Source organism: Hippoglossus stenolepis, chromosome 12, assembly GCF_022539355.2.
Source record: "Hippoglossus stenolepis isolate QCI-W04-F060 chromosome 12, HSTE1.2, whole genome shotgun sequence".
Classification (NCBI taxonomy): domain Eukaryota; kingdom Metazoa; phylum Chordata; class Actinopteri; order Pleuronectiformes; family Pleuronectidae; genus Hippoglossus; species Hippoglossus stenolepis.
The window spans coordinates 18355420-18374470 of NC_061494.1; the positions used below are offsets into that span (position 1 = coordinate 18355420).

General features: G+C 41.9%; 1 protein-coding gene across 1 annotated transcript; it reads right to left on the reverse strand.

Annotated features, from left to right (window-relative positions):
• Nucleotides 1–770: 770 nt before the first annotated feature.
• wapla (WAPL cohesin release factor a) lies at nucleotides 771–16769 on the reverse strand. Its single transcript, XM_035172587.2, has 20 exons — nucleotides 16487–16769; nucleotides 15475–15888; nucleotides 14602–15310; nucleotides 12610–12917; nucleotides 12364–12485; nucleotides 10654–10749; nucleotides 9870–10034; nucleotides 9037–9173; nucleotides 8032–8143; nucleotides 7592–7822; nucleotides 7314–7425; nucleotides 7084–7181; nucleotides 6692–6768; nucleotides 6025–6200; nucleotides 5125–5240; nucleotides 4760–4990; nucleotides 4232–4442; nucleotides 3905–3993; nucleotides 3703–3798; nucleotides 771–2748 (listed from the first exon to the last, which is right to left on the reverse strand). The coding sequence occupies exons 2-20, from the start codon at nucleotides 15860–15862 to the stop codon at nucleotides 2683–2685; spliced, it is 3540 nt and encodes a 1179-aa protein (XP_035028478.1). The 5' UTR covers nucleotides 15863–15888; nucleotides 16487–16769; the 3' UTR covers nucleotides 771–2682.
• Between the last annotated feature and the right edge of the window lie 2282 nt (nucleotides 16770–19051).

Consider the following 19051-nt stretch of genomic DNA (forward strand, 5'->3'; position numbering starts at 1 on the left):
AGTTCTCCGCCTAAGGCTGAGCAGCTTCACTGAGAGGCTGCTGATTGACAGGTGGGGAACGTTAATCCCCCCCGTGCTTCTCATCCATTTCTCACACTCCTCTCTCAGTGGAGGACATCCTATCAATCTCATTAACCTATGGAAACGCTGCTTTTTCTCCTGCTCGTGTTTACTCTCATCTACCCCCCCCTGCCACTGATCATCAAAGGGGGGGGGGGGTCTCTCGCTGCCTTTGACGGCAATGCGAGAACTGCCATGTATAATGTATAGGTGTGCATGAAAGGCAGAGGTGTCTGTCATCTACATACACGACTCCTGCTGTTTGGAATTTAAATCCATGTTTGTACATCAGGCAACAAGACATAATCAGACGCTATATGTGCACCCTACACTAATCGTGCTGCCGCCTCCTTTAAATGCATGACGACAAATGCACTCTGGGATAGCGGCCGCAACAAGAATCTTTTGTTTCCATTATGCAACAGTCAGTCAAGCTGAGGAGCCGTGTCAAAAAAGTGTCACCGCTGAGTGCCGTTAAATACACCGGCCACGCTTTGGACTCTCACCTCAGCCAGTGTGTCAGGGATAAAAACTGTACACGTACACACAGCTAGAATACAAAGTTAAGCATTCAGCTCCTGCTACACGCACAAAAACCAAAAGTATAATAAATATCACTTGGGTTTGGTAGTGTTCACCTCCCATAGCTCTGGAAATGAAAAAAGGATTCCTGGTGCTCCAAAACAATTCAAGGAAGAAAACACAGGGAGTATATTGAAAGTAGCAACTTCTTTTTCATTTTGAGATACAACTATTTACATTTAACCAAAGACAAAGGTCCTTGAAACAGTACAAACTATTTTTTTTTTCTCATCCTGCGATTTTTTGTTTTTCCAAATGACAACTCAGAAATATTGTATAAAATAAAAATATCAGCTCCAGGGAAAAAAGTAGTCTAAGCATTTTTAAATGTCCATTAACCACTATGTACAGTCGTATTTACATTCAGACCAGAATTTGCAAAGTAATAAAACAGGTACACGGCTGTGTTCGCTGTAGCCCTACAAACCAGAGAAACCTAATCTGCGTACACAGGTATGGCTGTCATTCAAATCAGTGATCGTACATGTGAGCAGTACAAGACGGAGGCATTTCAGAAAGGTTCAGGTGCATCATCACAGGTAACATGACGACACATGAGAATAAATAAGTGGGAGCTTAATGTGTGTCGTCTTAATGCAGACACATGATACAATGCGATTAAAAAAACATCAAGCTACATGTGGCTGGACAGAAAATTTAAACCATCACATCAGGAAACCCCCCCACACACACACATTGATGTACATGAATTTGCCAATTTCAATAAAAGCAACATGGTTTAGTTGAAATTTCATGTTTCGGATAAATCTGTTTTCTTTCCAACCACTGAGCTGTGTCACATTGGGTAAAATTATAATAAAAACGAGTGAAAGTTTAGACATGAATGGCATTTCACAAGGTAGATTTCAATTTACAGGAGGAGGAGGAGAAAGCTTTAAATTAAATACGTTTAGAAAATATTAACTTCATTCAAAAGGAAGCACAACTGTCAATTTCTTCAGAGAAATTCATCCTGTCTGTTATACTCGTGAGGTTAAATACATCCTGTTGAATTAATTGAAATTCAAACAGTCTAAACAGGAAAGGTAAAAAGAAAATTTATAAGAGTGTAATTTCTAGACGCCATTATCGGTGAAATAAAGAACCTCCTATCCGAGCTGACATGTCACGGCAGATCTGATTTCTTTCAAAGTGATTCACAATTTGGGTGAAAGAAATAATAATATGCCCTTAAGGGAAAAAGAAAACATCTAAAAACACATCAGCGAACACCGATCAGATTTGCTAACTCACACAGTTTACAAAATTAATGGGCACAATGAGAAGATATAAAAAAAAAAAATTAAAAAAAATCAAAGCTTGAAAATATTCTTTCCCTTCAACATTCAAACCAACTGCAAACACGTAGGTAAAATGGATGTATGCATTCGGAACCATTCCACACAGGTTAACAAATGGAGACGTCGTCCTAACATCCATGAAAATGATTGTTTTTCATGCTAATCAATGATTTCACCCTTGGCTTCAACATGGATAAGCAGAGATTAAAATGTAATGATCCATAAAATTTGATTCAGAGGTTCAAACTCCTGCTAAGCGACTGAGAATTGAGACTTGAACGTCGGAGGGGACGTTTCGAGACGTCGTCTGCTCCGAGTTCTTCTTGACGTCTGACATTCCACGGAGTATTCAGAAGCCTGATTCCCAGTTACCTGAGGGTGAGTCCTGAACCTTTTCAAGTTTATCTGACTCTAACTGCGGCATTAGTTGAGCGGAACGGAAGGAATCTGCATGACCGACTGTCGGTTACGCAGGGCTTTGGTTCAGAGAGGAAGTGAAACCTTTGTGTGTGTGTGTGTGTGTGTGTGTGTGTGTGTGATGAGAATGCACGTCAGAGTGCGCCGTAAGCGGTGAGAATTCAGTGTGATCACAACACTGGCAGAACGGGTGAAGTCGTGGGAATGCTGCTGAGACTCCAATGACCTGTTGTTGCTCCTGTCAGGCGAGGGGGGGGCAACAGGACAGCCTGGGATCCCTTTAATGTGCAGTCGGAGAGTGAGTCCGCTGACCGGCTGTCTGTTAACAGTTCTCCAGGTAGTCAATGACCCGCGAGATGGACTTCTGTCCCGTGGAGCCCATTGCACACTGTGTAGAAAATAAGAAAACCAACAACAGGAGTGTGAGGGTGACAACATGTGATACTGTGCGGATTTTTAGATTTTGTTTGCGAGAAAAGAAATCGATGGTTCACATCTTCCTTTCTGACAGAATGAGACTGAGGCTAAATGCACACATCTGTAACTGTTCAGTTTCATGTTAATGCTTGAAATATTTTGTAATTATCCTTCACATTACTACTTGTTGTGAACAGTTATGCAGCTTGGGTGCACACGAATCACATTGAACTGATGATTTAATGATGACATTTTGTATTATAATGGCGGCGTATTACTGCCACAGCCTTGTATAAAAGCAAAGTGCCAGTAGAGTGCAAGTGATTTCTGAGCAGCTCAGACATTTTAGATGTAAAAATCAAGAGAGCTTTTGAATATATGTTGGTCACATCTATCGGCTCGACAACCAATTCAGACCTTATGCATTTTCAAACTCTCTTTGTTAACGAGATCAACGGAAATAAAAGCCTCCCTTTTATCTATATTCTAGTCTTTTCTCAGAAAGGAGGTCCATAGTGCAAAAGCTGCAATTATTTCAAGTTTAGAGGGGAATGCGGAATTTTGCAGAAACACTGGTCATCAAAAGTGTTTATTTGATCCCAGCCACACCACTGCACAAGAAATCTGCTCAATGGGCCCAATTAAATGGCTTTTGTTAACTTCAATAAAAATGTGCCTGGAGCTGAGAATTGCATCAACACCTCAAGGCGTTTACAAAAAAATACCTCCCCGGAGAAGAAGTATTTTTATCACCTGAAATTTATAGCTTATCTTTTCGGGGATAGATCTGATGATTGCTTGCTGCTCAACCATCTCCTGTTCAGTTTCTACATGCTCGCAGACCCTTACACTATAATTAATCTCAACAGTGTCGACATTATTATGCAGCGCTGATGACACAGCATCTCTTGACAGTCATACTCACAGTGAGGTTCATGAAACTCAAGAATTTCTTCAGCATTTCTGTCATGATGGAGAAATCCCCTTTAGGTAGATGCTTTCTCACAGTAGTCACGTTTACCTGGGAGGGACAGAGAGGTGGGTGGTATGATGATATGAATATTTTCGAGTATGAAACAATCTCCAGTCGTATCATGTATGTTTGCGATCGTGTGTGATTTACTCACCTGGCTGCCCTGGCACAGACAGCCCAGCAGCAGAGCGGTGTAGGAGGCAGCGATGCTGTCCTCCATATGCTTGCCTGCATGCTGCAGAGCTACAACAAAAACAAGCGAGAAAGAAACAGCTTCACTATTACAGGCACACACACTGCTGTTTTGGAGAGGAGGGTTTCAGACTCATAGCAGGAGCCGCTGAATAGAAACAAACATTGGCTGGAAACATCCTGTGAGCAGTTTTATGTTTCTCCCTTATCAGGATTCAGTGTGTTAAGAAGTGAGGCCTTCTGGATGAGAAGTGAGAGGTATCACGCAAGACATAACTTCAACACCCACCTTTATTTAGGTCCAACTCTTCATCCTCCTCCTCTTTCTTCTCGGGTTCGCTGTCGTTGGTCTCGACGGTCTCGGATGCCACCCACTGGATCTCTCCCGACGTCTCCTTCCACTCTCCGCTTTTGTCCGGTGCTGGCTTGGGTGCCTCACTGATCAAGTCGTCAGTCTTGGCTTCAGCCAGGATGGCGGCGCGCTCTCTCTCCAGGAAGTGCTAGGAATTAGAGAAATAAACAAATATCAACTCCAAACAAACACTGAGGGATCGTCTGCACTGAGAAAATGTATTTGATGATACAGCAGTATAGCATCCTTCATATTAATCAGTTGACAGAAAAGTGTCTGAACCATCACACTGGATCACCTGTTTAAACACTACACTGATTTTTCCTCAGGGCTGCTCATCACTTGCTGTTGCTGCTCACATCCTTACTTCAAAAGAAATCATGAAACTCTCTCCTGAAGCCAAGACTAAAACAGATCACAATGACTGCTGTGATACTTATTGAAGAGTCCTGGCAGAAAACCTACTTTCACAAGAGCAGCTAGAGCACCGAAGGGGCTGGGCTCCTCAGCCTCGTCTCCCTGAGACTCAGCTGTGCTCGGCGTCGTCGACTCTGCTGCTGTGTCTGATTGCGTTGGGTCAGCAGGTAGCATCAGGCTGTCTTCCACACAGGTGTCGTCCACAATGTACTCCATGTCCACCAGGCAGTGGCGGTTTCTGGAGCTGTACTCCACAAGGTTTATAAGTAGACCCAGTCCCTGGTAAACAAAACAGAATACACAAATAAGACATACGCGGGCACAAACATACTCAAAGCTAATACAGGTTAGCAGAGCATCGTTTCAACAATAATGCAGTGTTGTTTTGTTATGTTCAAAAACGTTGTACTTACCAGTACTCGTATATCAAAGCGCTGCTCCTGGGGGATGTAACGTGGGACTCGGACGACGCAATTCAGAGCAGTGACAATGAGTAGTTCCTGCTCACCTGTTTTAGTGCTGCCCCACTCTGAAAACAAGAATAACATCATTATTACCTAATGCAGATATTAACCATCAGTATCCCCTGTCAGGCCCCTGAATATTACATTTCATGGTAAAATATAGGTAAACCAACTAGGTCCGAGTAATATAATTAAAGGCTCCATGATTACATGACATTAATAAGACTTTAGATGTTGTAATACTATGAAAATGTATGCATTCAAAGAAACTATAAGGCATCATTTTTAATTATTAACAGCTAGAACCAGTTGGCGAGGGAGAAGATTTCGCAGCAGGAAGCCTTCTGCTTTGCATTTATAGTTTGACCAATCAAGTTGGAGCAGGCTTTGCTTGCCCGCAGGTAACCAGTCCATGTGGAGAGACAAAGAGGCGGAACATACTGACTGTAATGCATCGGCCATCTGCTGTTTAATCTATCTGTATTCATTTGATAATAGCTGTTAATAGAGATTAGCCAAAAGTTCTTCTGGACCAAAAACACCTACAAAAAGTACTGGTTTGTGTTTTGTGTGGACAAACGTTCAACTCGTTTAAACTCATCAGACTGTAAACAGTCTCCGCAAATGGAAGACAGAGTCTTGGCCTGTATATCCACCGTCTACACCGGAAGCCCCAGAATATTTGCCATTGTCCCCAGAGGCTCATTCTTTGCCAGGCAACAGCTGATAGGCTCCATCATTGCTCAATTATTTACTGGTTGTTACACTCCAGGAATTTCAGGCAAAATCTAACACACACAAACAAAATAAGAGCAAGTGGAAACAATGTAAGGTTGTAAATGAGAATACCATTGTCATGGGTGAGGTTGAGCAGCACTCCAATGACAGCCCTCATACAGTCCTCCACCGCCTTGCCGACGTTACTGAAGCTGCAGTGGGGCAGCGTTGCACCCGACGATGACAGGGAGCTGTTGTTTAATGCCCTGCTGTAGCGCTGGATCATATCCTCACAGTACCGCAGAGCTCTAAAAAGTAATACAAAATTGTTGAGAGGAATTAAAAAGCAGAAATGACAGATGTTTTCAAGAAAACAAGCACAAGGGTGAAGGAGGGGGGAGGTTCTGTCGGCTTTTGTGCATCAACCCCACTACTGCAATATTAATCAAAGTTTAATCAGTGGTTAAAGATAAGATCTAATTTGACCTATAATGCCCATTAACACAACTTGGAAATCTTTATGGACTCCAACCGTAACAAATTACTTAATAATTAATTTAATTTTCTTTTACCTACAGTCAATTCTACACTAATTATTCCTTTGCTTCATAAGGTGTTATGTTTTATTTAACAGGTCTCAGTAATTGCAAACGCTCCATAAGGACACAGTGGAATACGAGGGGTACAATAGTGAAACAAAAAGCACAAAGGTAACCTGACTGAACTGAAATAGAAAGTGCCTCATTATGCGTCTGTGTCCAGTCAATAACAGCCCCGAGCTGTATCTGGTAGTGCTCACCTTGCAGAGGAGACAATGAGCTGCGAGTCTTTGTAGGCAATCAAGTAACCCTGGTTTTCTGGGTTCTGAACTGTCACCTGTCGGCAGAGGATGAAAGGGAAATATAATCAATACCGGAGAAAGAATATTGACATGTTTGAAAACGAGTCAAGAATACAAAAGTATGGGGAGACACGTGTTTGCCTCAGACTTTTGATCGATGACATTTTAAGTGAGATACAGTTGATAAGAGACAATCAGCTTTTTAAACAGCCTTTCACCAGTGAAAAATAAAAGTTACCAGCCAATTCAAGGCTCTCAGTGCTCAATTACTCATGTCCTTGAGTCTCACTCTTATAAGACTTTGGAGCAATGGAGAACCCAGTTTGACAGATTAAACCAGCAGTACTTACACTTTCAAGCACTCTCAGACACCTCTCAGCCCCCCATAAAGACGCGACGAGGTTCTCCTTGTCGTCCTCTTGGCTCAGGTTCTGCACGCACTCTTTAACTGCAGCGACACAACACACACGACTATTACACATGCTGGCAGCCACTTGAAAGTCAACAGCTTTGACACTCAATCTTGGAAAACACATTTGCACATATACACTGGTTTTAACATTGCATCTCAAACACCTACCTTTGTCTACAATATGATCCAAACCTCCCAGTAGCCGCAGCTCTTCTTTGAACCAATCCCCAGCTCTCTTCGAGGTAAGAGAGAGCAGCGTCTCCATGGCAAGGTGGCCAGTCTACGAAAGAAAAAACAACATTGCATTACATTTACTGTATCTTTGCAATTACCTCTTTTTTTGGAATTCTACTTTTGGAACCATTTAGAAAAAAAAAATCTGAGAAAGTGAATAGTTTACATCCAGAGGTTAAGCTTTTTCTTATGAGCTGCAAAGGACAACACACCGTTATGTTTTCCAGGTCGAGATGCTTATTGTGCACAGTCTCACACAACTTCCTGATCTTCTCCTTGACCTTGGCAACCTCCTTCTCTGTGAGCTGATCGTGGTGACCTGAGTAGTCGTGGTCCATCTCCAGCAGCTTGATCATTAGCTCCAGACACGCCCTGTCCAGATCCATGTTAAGACGATCCCGACTCAGAATATACATCAGGGAAGCTGTGCACAGACCAAGATTCTGGTGGAACGACAGAGACAGACTTTAACAAAGTGGTGCAGCACATACTGAGGTCAGACAATGTGCCTATCTATCAGTCTATCACACAGTAAACAACAACAGCAGTAATTATTAAAAACCTTGAAAAACATAACAGAAACAATGCTGACGTTTTTCAGGGAGACTAAGTTTAACTGGAAGAGCAGGTCACAGAAAAGAGTTTTACTGACCGGGTGTTGCGGTGCATCACTGATCATATTGAAAACCGTAGCCACTTTCCCTCTGGCTCGCAGGTGCATCCTGAAACCGGGCATGGCACACCTCGTGGCCAGGCTGATTATACTGCAGCAGTGACAGAGAGGGAGGAATAAATGAAGGTTTGTACATCTGGTGGGTGAAATATTTTTCAGTCTAAAAACTATGCGGAATGATGGAATCATGTGGAGCAGCCCACTTCTAAATCCCCATCACTATTTCTGATTCCTGTCACCAACGTGGGCTGTTGTGTATTTCTACCCTGTCAAAAATGTTCCCCCTGTTCTCTCTTCACAGCTAAAGCCTGAAAAACATTCCAAGGCTGGATCCCCTGCAGCGCTTTCTGAAGCCAAGGTTGTCTCTCGTGAGCAGATTCAATTTCCACAATACAAAGGCTTCGTCATTCTACAGAAAAACACATTTTATCTTGGCATATTACCTCAACTTTCTCAACAATTCAACAGAGAAGAGAAAGGCAAAAATAGGTATATGTACAGTGCCTTATTTTGTTTATTTGATATATCATTGAAATCATTTTTTGTGTCATTTTGAGATAATAAAAATCAAAACACTAATTACACCACAAGAGGATTCTTCATCATAATCTGTTCCTGTCAATGTTATATTGCATCTGAAGTCTGAAAAAAATCTAGTTAATCATAACTTTGTATTGCTGCCTCCTGCCGCTGATAGCATGGTAATCATTCTGTTTACGTTAATTAGGGACAGTTGCACAAAAATTATAAAGATCTGATCAACTAAAGCGGCTGTTCCTCCAATTGCTTTATAAATAGTTGTATCTTAAATACTGTTAGGAGACAAACTCTTCTAGTATTTATTCAATTTGGTGAGATATTTCTTACTAGTAGAAATCAGTATCAACAATGTACCACCTGAAGAAAAAAACGTCAGACACTTATGGCATCCGAGTGCCCTGGTGTGAAAATGCCACAAAGAAAGCAGCACTAATTTTGACTTACCTAAGGCATCTTGTGTTGAGTGGCTGACTGCTCTTCAGTCCCGTCTCCAGGTACTCAAAGTCATCTGTGAACTCTTGGTTCTCTCCGAACTCCACCACGTCGTTGAAGTGCTTCACGTGCTGCACCACCGTGTACAGCTGGTGAAGGAGGAGGAGGAATGGGGTTAATTACAGTTAATTGGGAAGTAGTGCATTTGTCTGGAGATATAATCAACAGGCACAAACAAACATACATAACCCCACTGAGAGAAATCCTATTGTTAAATTCCTCTCTACTGGTCCCATTAGCATCAATAGCTGACTGTGCTAATACCCGTGATCAGTCTGCTCAGCATGTGGAGTTGGGGCCTGATCAGCAGTAGACTCAGTATGTTTACCAATAGCAACAGTCATGTTGTGTGTGTGCTCAGCATGACACAGGAGGGAGGACCTCATCTTAAGACAGCCCCAGTGTTTGGTAACAGCTTAGCTGAAGCCGTTTTACCTCGGGGGGGACCTACGGCAAACAGATTGATCTGCGGCCGGTGAGCCCATCTGTAAATGACACTAGCTGTAGGGGAGTTTAAATTAACAGCAACAGTTTTCACTGCCACCTCCAGCCCACACTGGGGTTCAAATAAACAATAGTGGGCTTGACATCATGCTTCAAATGAATCCTACGCTTTTACTGCATTAAATAATAAAAGCAGCTTGTGCAAATCTAAAATATGCAGCTTAATTCTTTGCATTATGCAAACAAATGAAGTGAAAGGTGAACACAAATAAGAATTTAACCACAAAAGAGGTTTCTCCGCACACGACATCTAAATATACCACAATGTTCCCAAAACTCACCTCCTTGTGCTCCTTCCTGCATTTGAGCGCCGTGACAATATCCTGGTTGAGTCGCGTGGGGAGGGTCTCTGACTTAATGACTTTGGGCGGAGGTGGAGGGGCTTTGAATAGGCCGTCATCTTTATTGGAGTTGCTGTCTTTGCTGCTGCTGCTTGATAAAATGGCCTAAGGAGGAAAAGAGGCGGAGAAATGGAGCTCATACCAAAGCCACAAAATCTGTTTAATGACATGTCTGGAAGATTTACCTCAGCTGAACAGTCTGCTAAGCACACAAGTCTTTAATACGTGTTGTTAACAGATGTCAGATGCGTTCGTCTAAAGTTAACAACAACTTTTAAATCGTAGTTGCCAGACTGTGATTAAGTTGTCTCTAAAGACTATAATTCCATTAAATGACATCAACACAAAATTAATAAGTAAACCTTGGTTCACTTGTCTGGTAAAGTGCCGGGTGAACAGAAAGAGACTAATTATAGTAATTCATACACAAGTGTTGACTATTAAGAGAACAATTATTCTGTATTGTGGAAAGTAGAGAATGGGGAATTCTGGAAACAAATGGTACTAGCTATTAGCATTTGCTTTACATAACTAATATTGCTGGCTTTGCTCATGTGCAAATTGAATGCATACATTTGAAAACAAACTTGTCAGCACAAATTTATAGTTATCCCGTGCCAACAGTTAAGTTCATGACAAGATTCCCTGTGATTAGTTTGCTAAAAAGACACAATACAGCTAAACATAATATATATATATAACCACAAAGAAAATAATATCTTACTGGAGCAGTTTGAGCTCGAGAAAGTGGAGGCACAGGAATCTCCTCAGGTTCCGGTTGGTTCCAGTGGCGAGCATTGTACACGGCCTTAGCAGGTGACTGAGACAAAAATTGACAAGATTAGTTAAATGGCTCAACATGATGTTTGTTTCATGTACATTCAAATATTGTACTAAGAGATAAACATAATTATGGTAAAACTCTTCTGACACCTAAGGCTGAAGCACCAATAGGGTAAAAGGGTCTCTGTGTGAAATCACCACACTTTTTTAACCGCACCATCATAGATATATTGAATAAATTTGGAGCACTGATTTGAAAATATGAGAAACTTATGGAACAGAAATGTCATGTGTATAAGATGTGCTCATCAAAGTCCCAGAGAAATTGCCCTCACATCCTTTAAAATCCGTTTTACATAGCTCTATAATTATCTAAAGAGTATACTATCCTCAATATAAAAATTACAGTATAATGAATGATTATATCATTTTAATTTGTTAAAATATAAATCTTAAAATTGCTTCCAAAAGTTTGCTTATAATTAAGCAAAGAGAAACCTCCAGAAAGTTTAGGCTTTGGTTTTTGTGTTGTTGCCGAGATATGAAACTATAAGATGCAGTGATCGTTCTATATGTTGCTCCTCGCTTGAAAGAATAAAGATACTTTTGTTTTCGTAAGATTTGAGTCTTCTGACAACTTACAAAAAATAAAGACTAAAGTAACAAGTCCATATTAATCTATAAATCATTCTGGCATAAAACTGATGTTATTGTTGTGAATTAGTGCAACTGAACAGATAAATATTGCATAGTACACTCATGGTGATAGACTAAGACAACAGCAGCCTAAGTGTGAAGCAGAACAGTCCCCAAGCACACAAAACATTTCCTGAAAATGACACATTGTGCAACTCAATTATATATCACAAAGACAATGTTTGGAGTTTTGTTGATGACAGAAGCACTAAACACACAGGATTAGGAAGACAGTCCACAAATAACCCAAAGCCACAACAAAACACGATTCAGACAAACAGAGCAAATGTAGGCATTACATAATGTAGCACAAATCAAAGCAGAGTTATTCGGGTAAATATTGGACTGAACAAGCTGTAATGTTCAGATCCCCCTCAATAATAAGACCATACAGTGCGTGCTACTGAGCACACATTCACCCCTTTCATGTGAGACTGCTGTCACAGATTAATCCCTTGGCATCAGTGTTCAGAGACCCAAGTATGCAACAGTGGTTTTAGCACACATTACTGCTGACGCAGAGTTGGATTACACTAAATGACATCCAAATAAATTTAGGTTTCAGTTCAGCCGTTCTACCGCCTACTTGCTCTATTTTTCTCTGCTCTCTCCCATTATCTCTATTTTTAGACAAGCTGGGTATTCTGTTACGTAATTGTCATTTAAACATCAATAACAGACGCCGAGTTCAACCCTGGTCGGAAGGAAGGTCGTGAAGGCAGGTTAGATAACACACCTTGACCCGGTTATATCGATCGCAGACTCCTGTTAAACCTGAGTAAATCTCAATAGGTCAAGAGATTCATGCCTGCTCAATCTGACTGAGTAATTGCTATAAAAAAAAATATCTAAGGGGCAATTATTCCTCAAAGGAATTGGTGCATAATAAAGGGCAAAAATTACTTTTGACTGAAAGCAGGCAGACCATCAGAACGTTTCTAGCATGCTCATATACCTTTTTGGGTCCACTGAAGATTTTTTTGAATCCAACATCCTTGGATTTGTCACCCTGCTTCCCTGAGCGTCCTTTCTGCCCCTCAGGTCCTCCAGGACTGGATTCATCATAGTCAAAATTATCTGTTGGGAGAAACCAAATGGGTAATCTGAAATCTCCCAGTAGAAGAAAAAAAACTTGTGCTACAAATCTCAATCACAGCATCGCCAATTCTGTTTTTATCTCCTTTGACGTAGGCCAGCTCACCTGTGTTGCTGCTGGCCTGGCTGTCCTGAGAGTCACTGGTATGAGGGCTGTCCACACTGGAGCATAGAGCGGCCAGGGCTGCAGCCGCCTTCTTGGCTTTCTTCTCTTTGGCCTGAGAGCTCTCGTCATCACTGTCACTCTCACTCAGGTCATCGAAGCCGAAGTATTTGATCTTGTAGTTACTCTTGCCTGCCATGGCGGCATCTGAGCCGTCCTCACCCTCCTGGTCCTCTTTGTCCTCAAAGCCAAAGAACTCTAGCTTGGACTCAGCCTTGGTCTTCCTTGTCTTTGTCTGAGTGGGTCGGAACCTGTGAAGATACAGCAAGGGTTTTTTTCCTGCGTGTTTGTATTGTTGTTCTATTTTACTGAGACATGTGGAAGAAAGGGGGAAACTGGAGCAGGACACGCATAACAAAACACACGTTGAAAGTAGACAAATAAAACAGGATTCAGAGGTAGGCGGCCAAAGTTTTTGGATGCCTGAGAGAACTGATACGTTTTCCAAATCAGATAACGGTTGCAAGACAACACAGCACTATTGTTTAGAACCCACCGTAACATAATAGATAATGGACCTATAATAAAACAATGCTACATACATGTAGACAGCATCTTAAAAAGAAAATACATCTCCCCTGCATAAATTCAGTCACTGGTGGGTGTAGTGGCATTGTATAAAATGATATCAATATCCACGTATAGGAGGTATAGTGTATGCATTTGTGACAGCCTCTGCCACTTACTTTAGAGCAATGCTTCAGTCATAGGACTTAAAGCCTCATTTTACTATTTAGCTGTGATTTATCCAATTTGTGCATAAGTCTATAACTTTACCGTAATACTTCAAACTGACTTGACTGAGAAAAACAGTAAGAAAGTATGCAACTTTCCAGCTATTATCAAGTAAAGACTTAGAATTGAGAAGGCAACATCTCCAAATAAAGCAAAAGCCTCAAAAATAAAGGTTTTGCATTATTGCACATAAACTTTCTACTTGAATTATACTAGTTTGTGTCCATTTTTAACTGAAGAGGAAAAGAATAACTTTGGAGAAAGAAAGTTTCCTCTCAGACACCAATAATGAGGACTATACCTACAATGCAGTGAACCTCAGAATCTGAACAAATAATATGTATAATGATTCAGTCTTAATAGTTGTTTCAGTATAAAGTATAAAACAAAAGTAATCTTCGGTATTGGTGCCTGGCTCATTTTATTCTGTATGCATGGTGCTGGTAACTGAATACTTTATTCATGCAAAATCTTGAATGATTCACAAGGACAAAGAATTTCAGAAAGCTTGAAAAAATTATTAATATACATTTTATCAGACTGAATAAAAATGCTGGAATGTCAAAGAATGAATGTGATGGTATTACTGCTGTTTGTCCCCTATTATCAAGAGTTTTCAGAGGGTTTGGGGTCTTGGTTCCAACCACCAAGGTTCTAGGAATGTGAATCTATAAGCATTTATTTGTAAAAGAAAATATATCTAAATATTGTTTTTAGAACATCAACAGTAAACTCACTATAAAAACGAAATATTATATTGGTTGTTATTATATTAATGCTACATTTTTGACATTCCTGGCCTCAAATGAGCTTTTAAGATTATGTAGACAGACATTAGTCAGTGTCAGTCCTGTCATGAATCTTAACATACAGACAGCTTTAGCACACCAAAACTTCTGTCAAAGCAAATACAAAGCCTCGTTGCTCTGCCGTCTGCTGTGTGTGTAAAACATTTCGAGCTGAACCCCACCCTCTGTAAAAAAAAAAGGGTTGGGATATGAGAGGTCAGGCGGCTAAGAAGCGGTCAACTCTTCGGCTGAAAAGGCACCTCCCTGTGTTATAATGGCAAAGAAAACCCTGCTATCATCCATTCCCACAATTTTAAAGAAAATAAGTAAGCTATATATGAAGGGTTTTGAATACAACTTTGTGATGTCCATTATGCAGTCGGTTGAGACACGTAGAAATGCAAAAGATTACCTGTTAGTTTTGGGTGGTGGAGCTTCAGACTTCTTCTTCATCTGGCCCACGTCTCCGATGTCAGCAGGGGCAGCTGGAGTGACCAGTTCATCGCCACCTCGCTCAATTGAGTCCTGGATGGTGACGTTGCACACGGATAGACAGGAAGGGTGCAGAACTGTATAATCCCGAACCCTCCCACCGCCTCTGCCTGGAGGCTTGGCTGCAGTTTTAGTACCACTAGCAGTACTACTTGCACCAGCAGGAAGGACACTGTTGGGTTTGACTAGGGCACTCGCAGTTTCACTGGGCTTGTCGTTGTTTTCAGCAGGTTCAGAGGCTGTTTTGTCTAGCTTGTTGGGCCGCTGGTATTTCTTGGGGTTAGAGGCCCTAAGGGTGAACGGGGATGGGGGGATGTTGTCCACAGGTACTGGTGGAGGCTGTGTGGGTCGTTCCAGCTCAGCACTTCTCCTCTCTTCTGATGGCAGCTCATCATAAGGGGAAGACATTTGAAAGTCTCTGCCACCACCTGGTGCATCACTGGACAGTTTAAGGTAGGTGCCTACATTGGGAGAGGAAGAGATGGGCCTCTGGGATGCTGAGAATTTCTGATCAGAAGGGACTGCGTTTGAAAAAGAGGCTGCACATGCAGGTTTCTGGTTGCTTTCTGGTGTGCTTTTGAACCGGGACTGGGCATTTTTCACAGCCTTTACTTCAAGCGTTTGCTTGCCTACGAAAGAAGAACACATTAACAGATGGTTAAATAAAAAAAACTGACATTGCAACTAAATGGGAGGCAGATACTATCAGCAATGAATGATGAAAACACAGGTATGCAACAAACAGACTATTAAGTGTGAATACATTATCTGGGTTGACACATTGATTACGTACTTGTGAACGTGGCTGCTGAGCTTGCAGAGCCCTGTGCAGAAGTCACAACAGCGGCCGCCCCGCCGCCCTGCACTGCAGTCGTCTTGGACACATCCCCTTCATTGGCTTTCGACTGGGGCAGGCTGTGAGAGGTCACGGTCTTGGACTCATCGTCGCTGTCAAACCCGAATGGGTCGTCTTCACTGTCACTGTCTTCAAGCCGGGGTCTCTTGAGGAGCTCTGAGGCGTCAGATTTTAACAGAGGCCTCTTGGCTCCCAGCTGAGCCTTGTAGGTGGTGTCTCCCCATTTCGTGGTCAGCGTGGACCTCTTATTGGAGAAGACCTCTTCAAATTTAGAATTGGCCTCCCCTCCCTTGCGGTTGTATGTTTTCCCGAATCTGGATGTCATGTCGGATAGTTTATGTTACATATTCCCTGTAAAAGAAGGCAGAACATCGTCAACATATAGCTCAGCCAGTGTATATATACATGGGTGTGACAGTTAAATTGAAAATAATGTGAATATACATACATACAGCGTCACGTTTGAACCACGTTTTAAAACGAGTGTTTTCATAATCAAAGTGGCCAAAATGTGGCTCCTTAACTTGACGTTAGTTTCTGAGTCAACTCATGTTTAGCATGGTTAGCTCAAGCAGCGTAGCTTTGCAAATAAAGGGAATGATTCGTCGTATCTGCGCAACACAACAGGAAGCTAGGGCCACTTAGATTAACTTTAATAAAGTTAAACCTGGGTAGTTACGCCACTATTACCCCGACGTGGGGGGGAGCTAGCTCAGCTGCGTGTGTAAACTCTCCCCCAGGCCCGCTGCAGCTTGTAAAGTTACCATAAACTTAGCCGTTAGCTTCAACACTGCTAAACTATGCTAACGCTAGCCCCGCAGAGCTGTTGGCGTCAAATCTCGGAAACTATGCCCCTTTTTGAAGTGTGGCGTAAAAGTGCAGGTGAATTTATTGATTATTGTTTGTAATCGTCGGGGAGCGTGAAAGAGCAGAAGCGCACAACTCCTACCTTTAAACTCCGGTGACAGGCGAACAGTCCGCTTGTTTGTTAGCCAGCCGGCTAGGCCCGCCGCACGAATCAAGCGGGTAAAGTCCGTTAAACGCTGTGGAAACAACCCAAAGAAACGCGCCTGTGGACCGGAGATATCCCCGCAGCGACGTGTGTCACCAAAGAAACGCAGCCCACACGCACCAGTGGCCACTAAAGTCCAAACGTAGCGGATAATCCGGACATTTTGCGTTTTGTAGTGCAGCCGTCGGCCATTAAAATATCCCTCCCTCCTCGCTCCCTGGCAAGACCCCTGTGTAGTGCGAGCGAGGCGACCAATCAGCGGCGGGGATGGTTTCCCGTGCGCGGAGACGCCGTCAGCAAACGCGTCTGTGATTGGTTGAAAGCTGAAGCCATAATAAACGACAGGGGGCACTGGAGGATCGCGTTAGTATTTATCTGAGTTTTACATTCAAATAACTTTAACAACACACGTGACAAACATTTCATGGCTCCTGCTTTAAAAAAATATGACATGTATGATTTTATTTTTTGTGTTATTGTAATAGTTTAAAAGTTAAAAATCGAATTCGCTTCAGAGGTGTGGCCTGTTGCCTGGGCATCTCTCACTGTTTTCTGAAAATAACCCAAACAATTAATAATACAAAAGAAATGAATGTAGATTGATTCACATGTGGAGATAATCAGTTGTTCCAGTAGTAGAATAGAAAATCAGCTCCACGTTGAGCAACTATACAAAAAGCTGATTAATACACTGGCAGAGAGAGGTCAACTCACTGCAAATAAAGAAAACACATGCAAATAGAGCAGACACGTGCGAATTAAGAAAACCACTTCATTGACACATGCCCTGCAAAAATTCACAACACATGCAAATACAGAAACGCTTCCAGGGGGCCCAAAAAGTGATGAACCTGGCTGTAGTTCAATGCTTCGTGAAGTTCCATCATCACTGACGAGTAGCAGACTTCAGTAACTTCACAAAGCATTGAACTACAGCCAGGTTTCTTAATTTGCACGTGTTTTCTTTATTTGCAGTGTGCCTTGAAGTCTCTCAGCGAACGTATCTCTCACAATTTTCTGAAAAATAAACCAAATAATTAATTAAAAAAGAAAAGAATGTCACTGTCTTTCGTGTACATGTGTAAATGAAGGTGGATGAATGTGATCTTATTGTGTGATAGTCAATGTCTGTTTACGTTTGCCTATGTCGCCTCGATTAAGATGTACAATGCAATTCAGCGTAACTCAGCGTTAACATGTTCCTTTATGTTTGTGTATTGTATAATATCTTTAGAATATAATGATAAAGTTACCACAATTCCCATCAGTGGTGTCAAAGGTGAGCAATAAGGTTTAACTTAGAGAAGAAATGTGATTCTATACGGCCTGGTTTGAGTATTGTGTGCTCACTGGACAGAATGTTCAAATAACTTGAGTGTTCTGGAGAGCATACACATCACCAGCATTGGCACTGGTCTGGGGCCCAGATGGTGTCAAATGAATAAATGGTGTGTTATAAACATCCCGGATCTGCAGGGCAAAGTGGTCCCAACTGTATCAACACTGAAATGACCATTACTCAGGCTGGACGGACATCACAGCATCTCCTCCACACGGCGTGTATGTCTTCATGAAGACGGGGGCGTGGGGACACTTGTGTGAAAATGGCTTGTCTCAGTGCAGAAACAGAAGGGTAGTAATTTCCCATGGGAGCCATTTGAAAGGTTTTCGATGTATTTTGAATTTTTCTTCCCCCCTATCACCAAAAGAAAATAGAGTAACTCCCACTATGTAGGTGTCTGCATTTTAACCATGTCAAGGGGTCAGAGTTAAGTCACTATGATATCATGATATCAAAGAGGAACATTTGTGAACTTATTATTTCAGATGGGAAACATCAAAATTAACAAATTGACCAGAGGCTTGCTCAGTCTCTCAGATCCTATGATCATGACGCAACATTTGGACAAAGATGAAATATGAAACTGATATTCAGACAATGTAAGTCAGACATAGAGCTACAGATTTCTAGCACCTGCGTGCATTCAGACCAGCAGAGACCGTCACCGCGTGTCATCGCTCAGAGGTGGTGAGGTAATGTGGCCTGAAGTGAGTGATGGTTCAGAGCTCAGGTGCTGGCTGTCGAGCAACCATGACTTCATTGACAGGCAAACTTCACAGCTGAGTCTATATGCTACCCTGGGGATGTGTTTTGCACCCTGGGGATGAATGACTCAAGATTCGCTGTCATTGCCAAGTGAACTAAAGAAATAGAATTTAAACTCTGTGCTTAACTTAAAACAGTTGCATGGGCAAATTAAGGCAAGAGACTGCAATACTGATACAGCACCATGAGATGGCAGAAACACTTCCAGTCACATGTCTGCCTCAGTGTGCTTGTTTTTTTTTTTAATGCACCTTTGCCCTTTGACCGCAAATATGTGCATATATCAACTTAGTGTCCTGTTTGAGATTATATTTCAAAGATGTAAAATTATTTTTAAATGTCGCGTGGATCCTTAAAATAATATGTGATTTTGATGCATGTCTATTGGCTGCCAA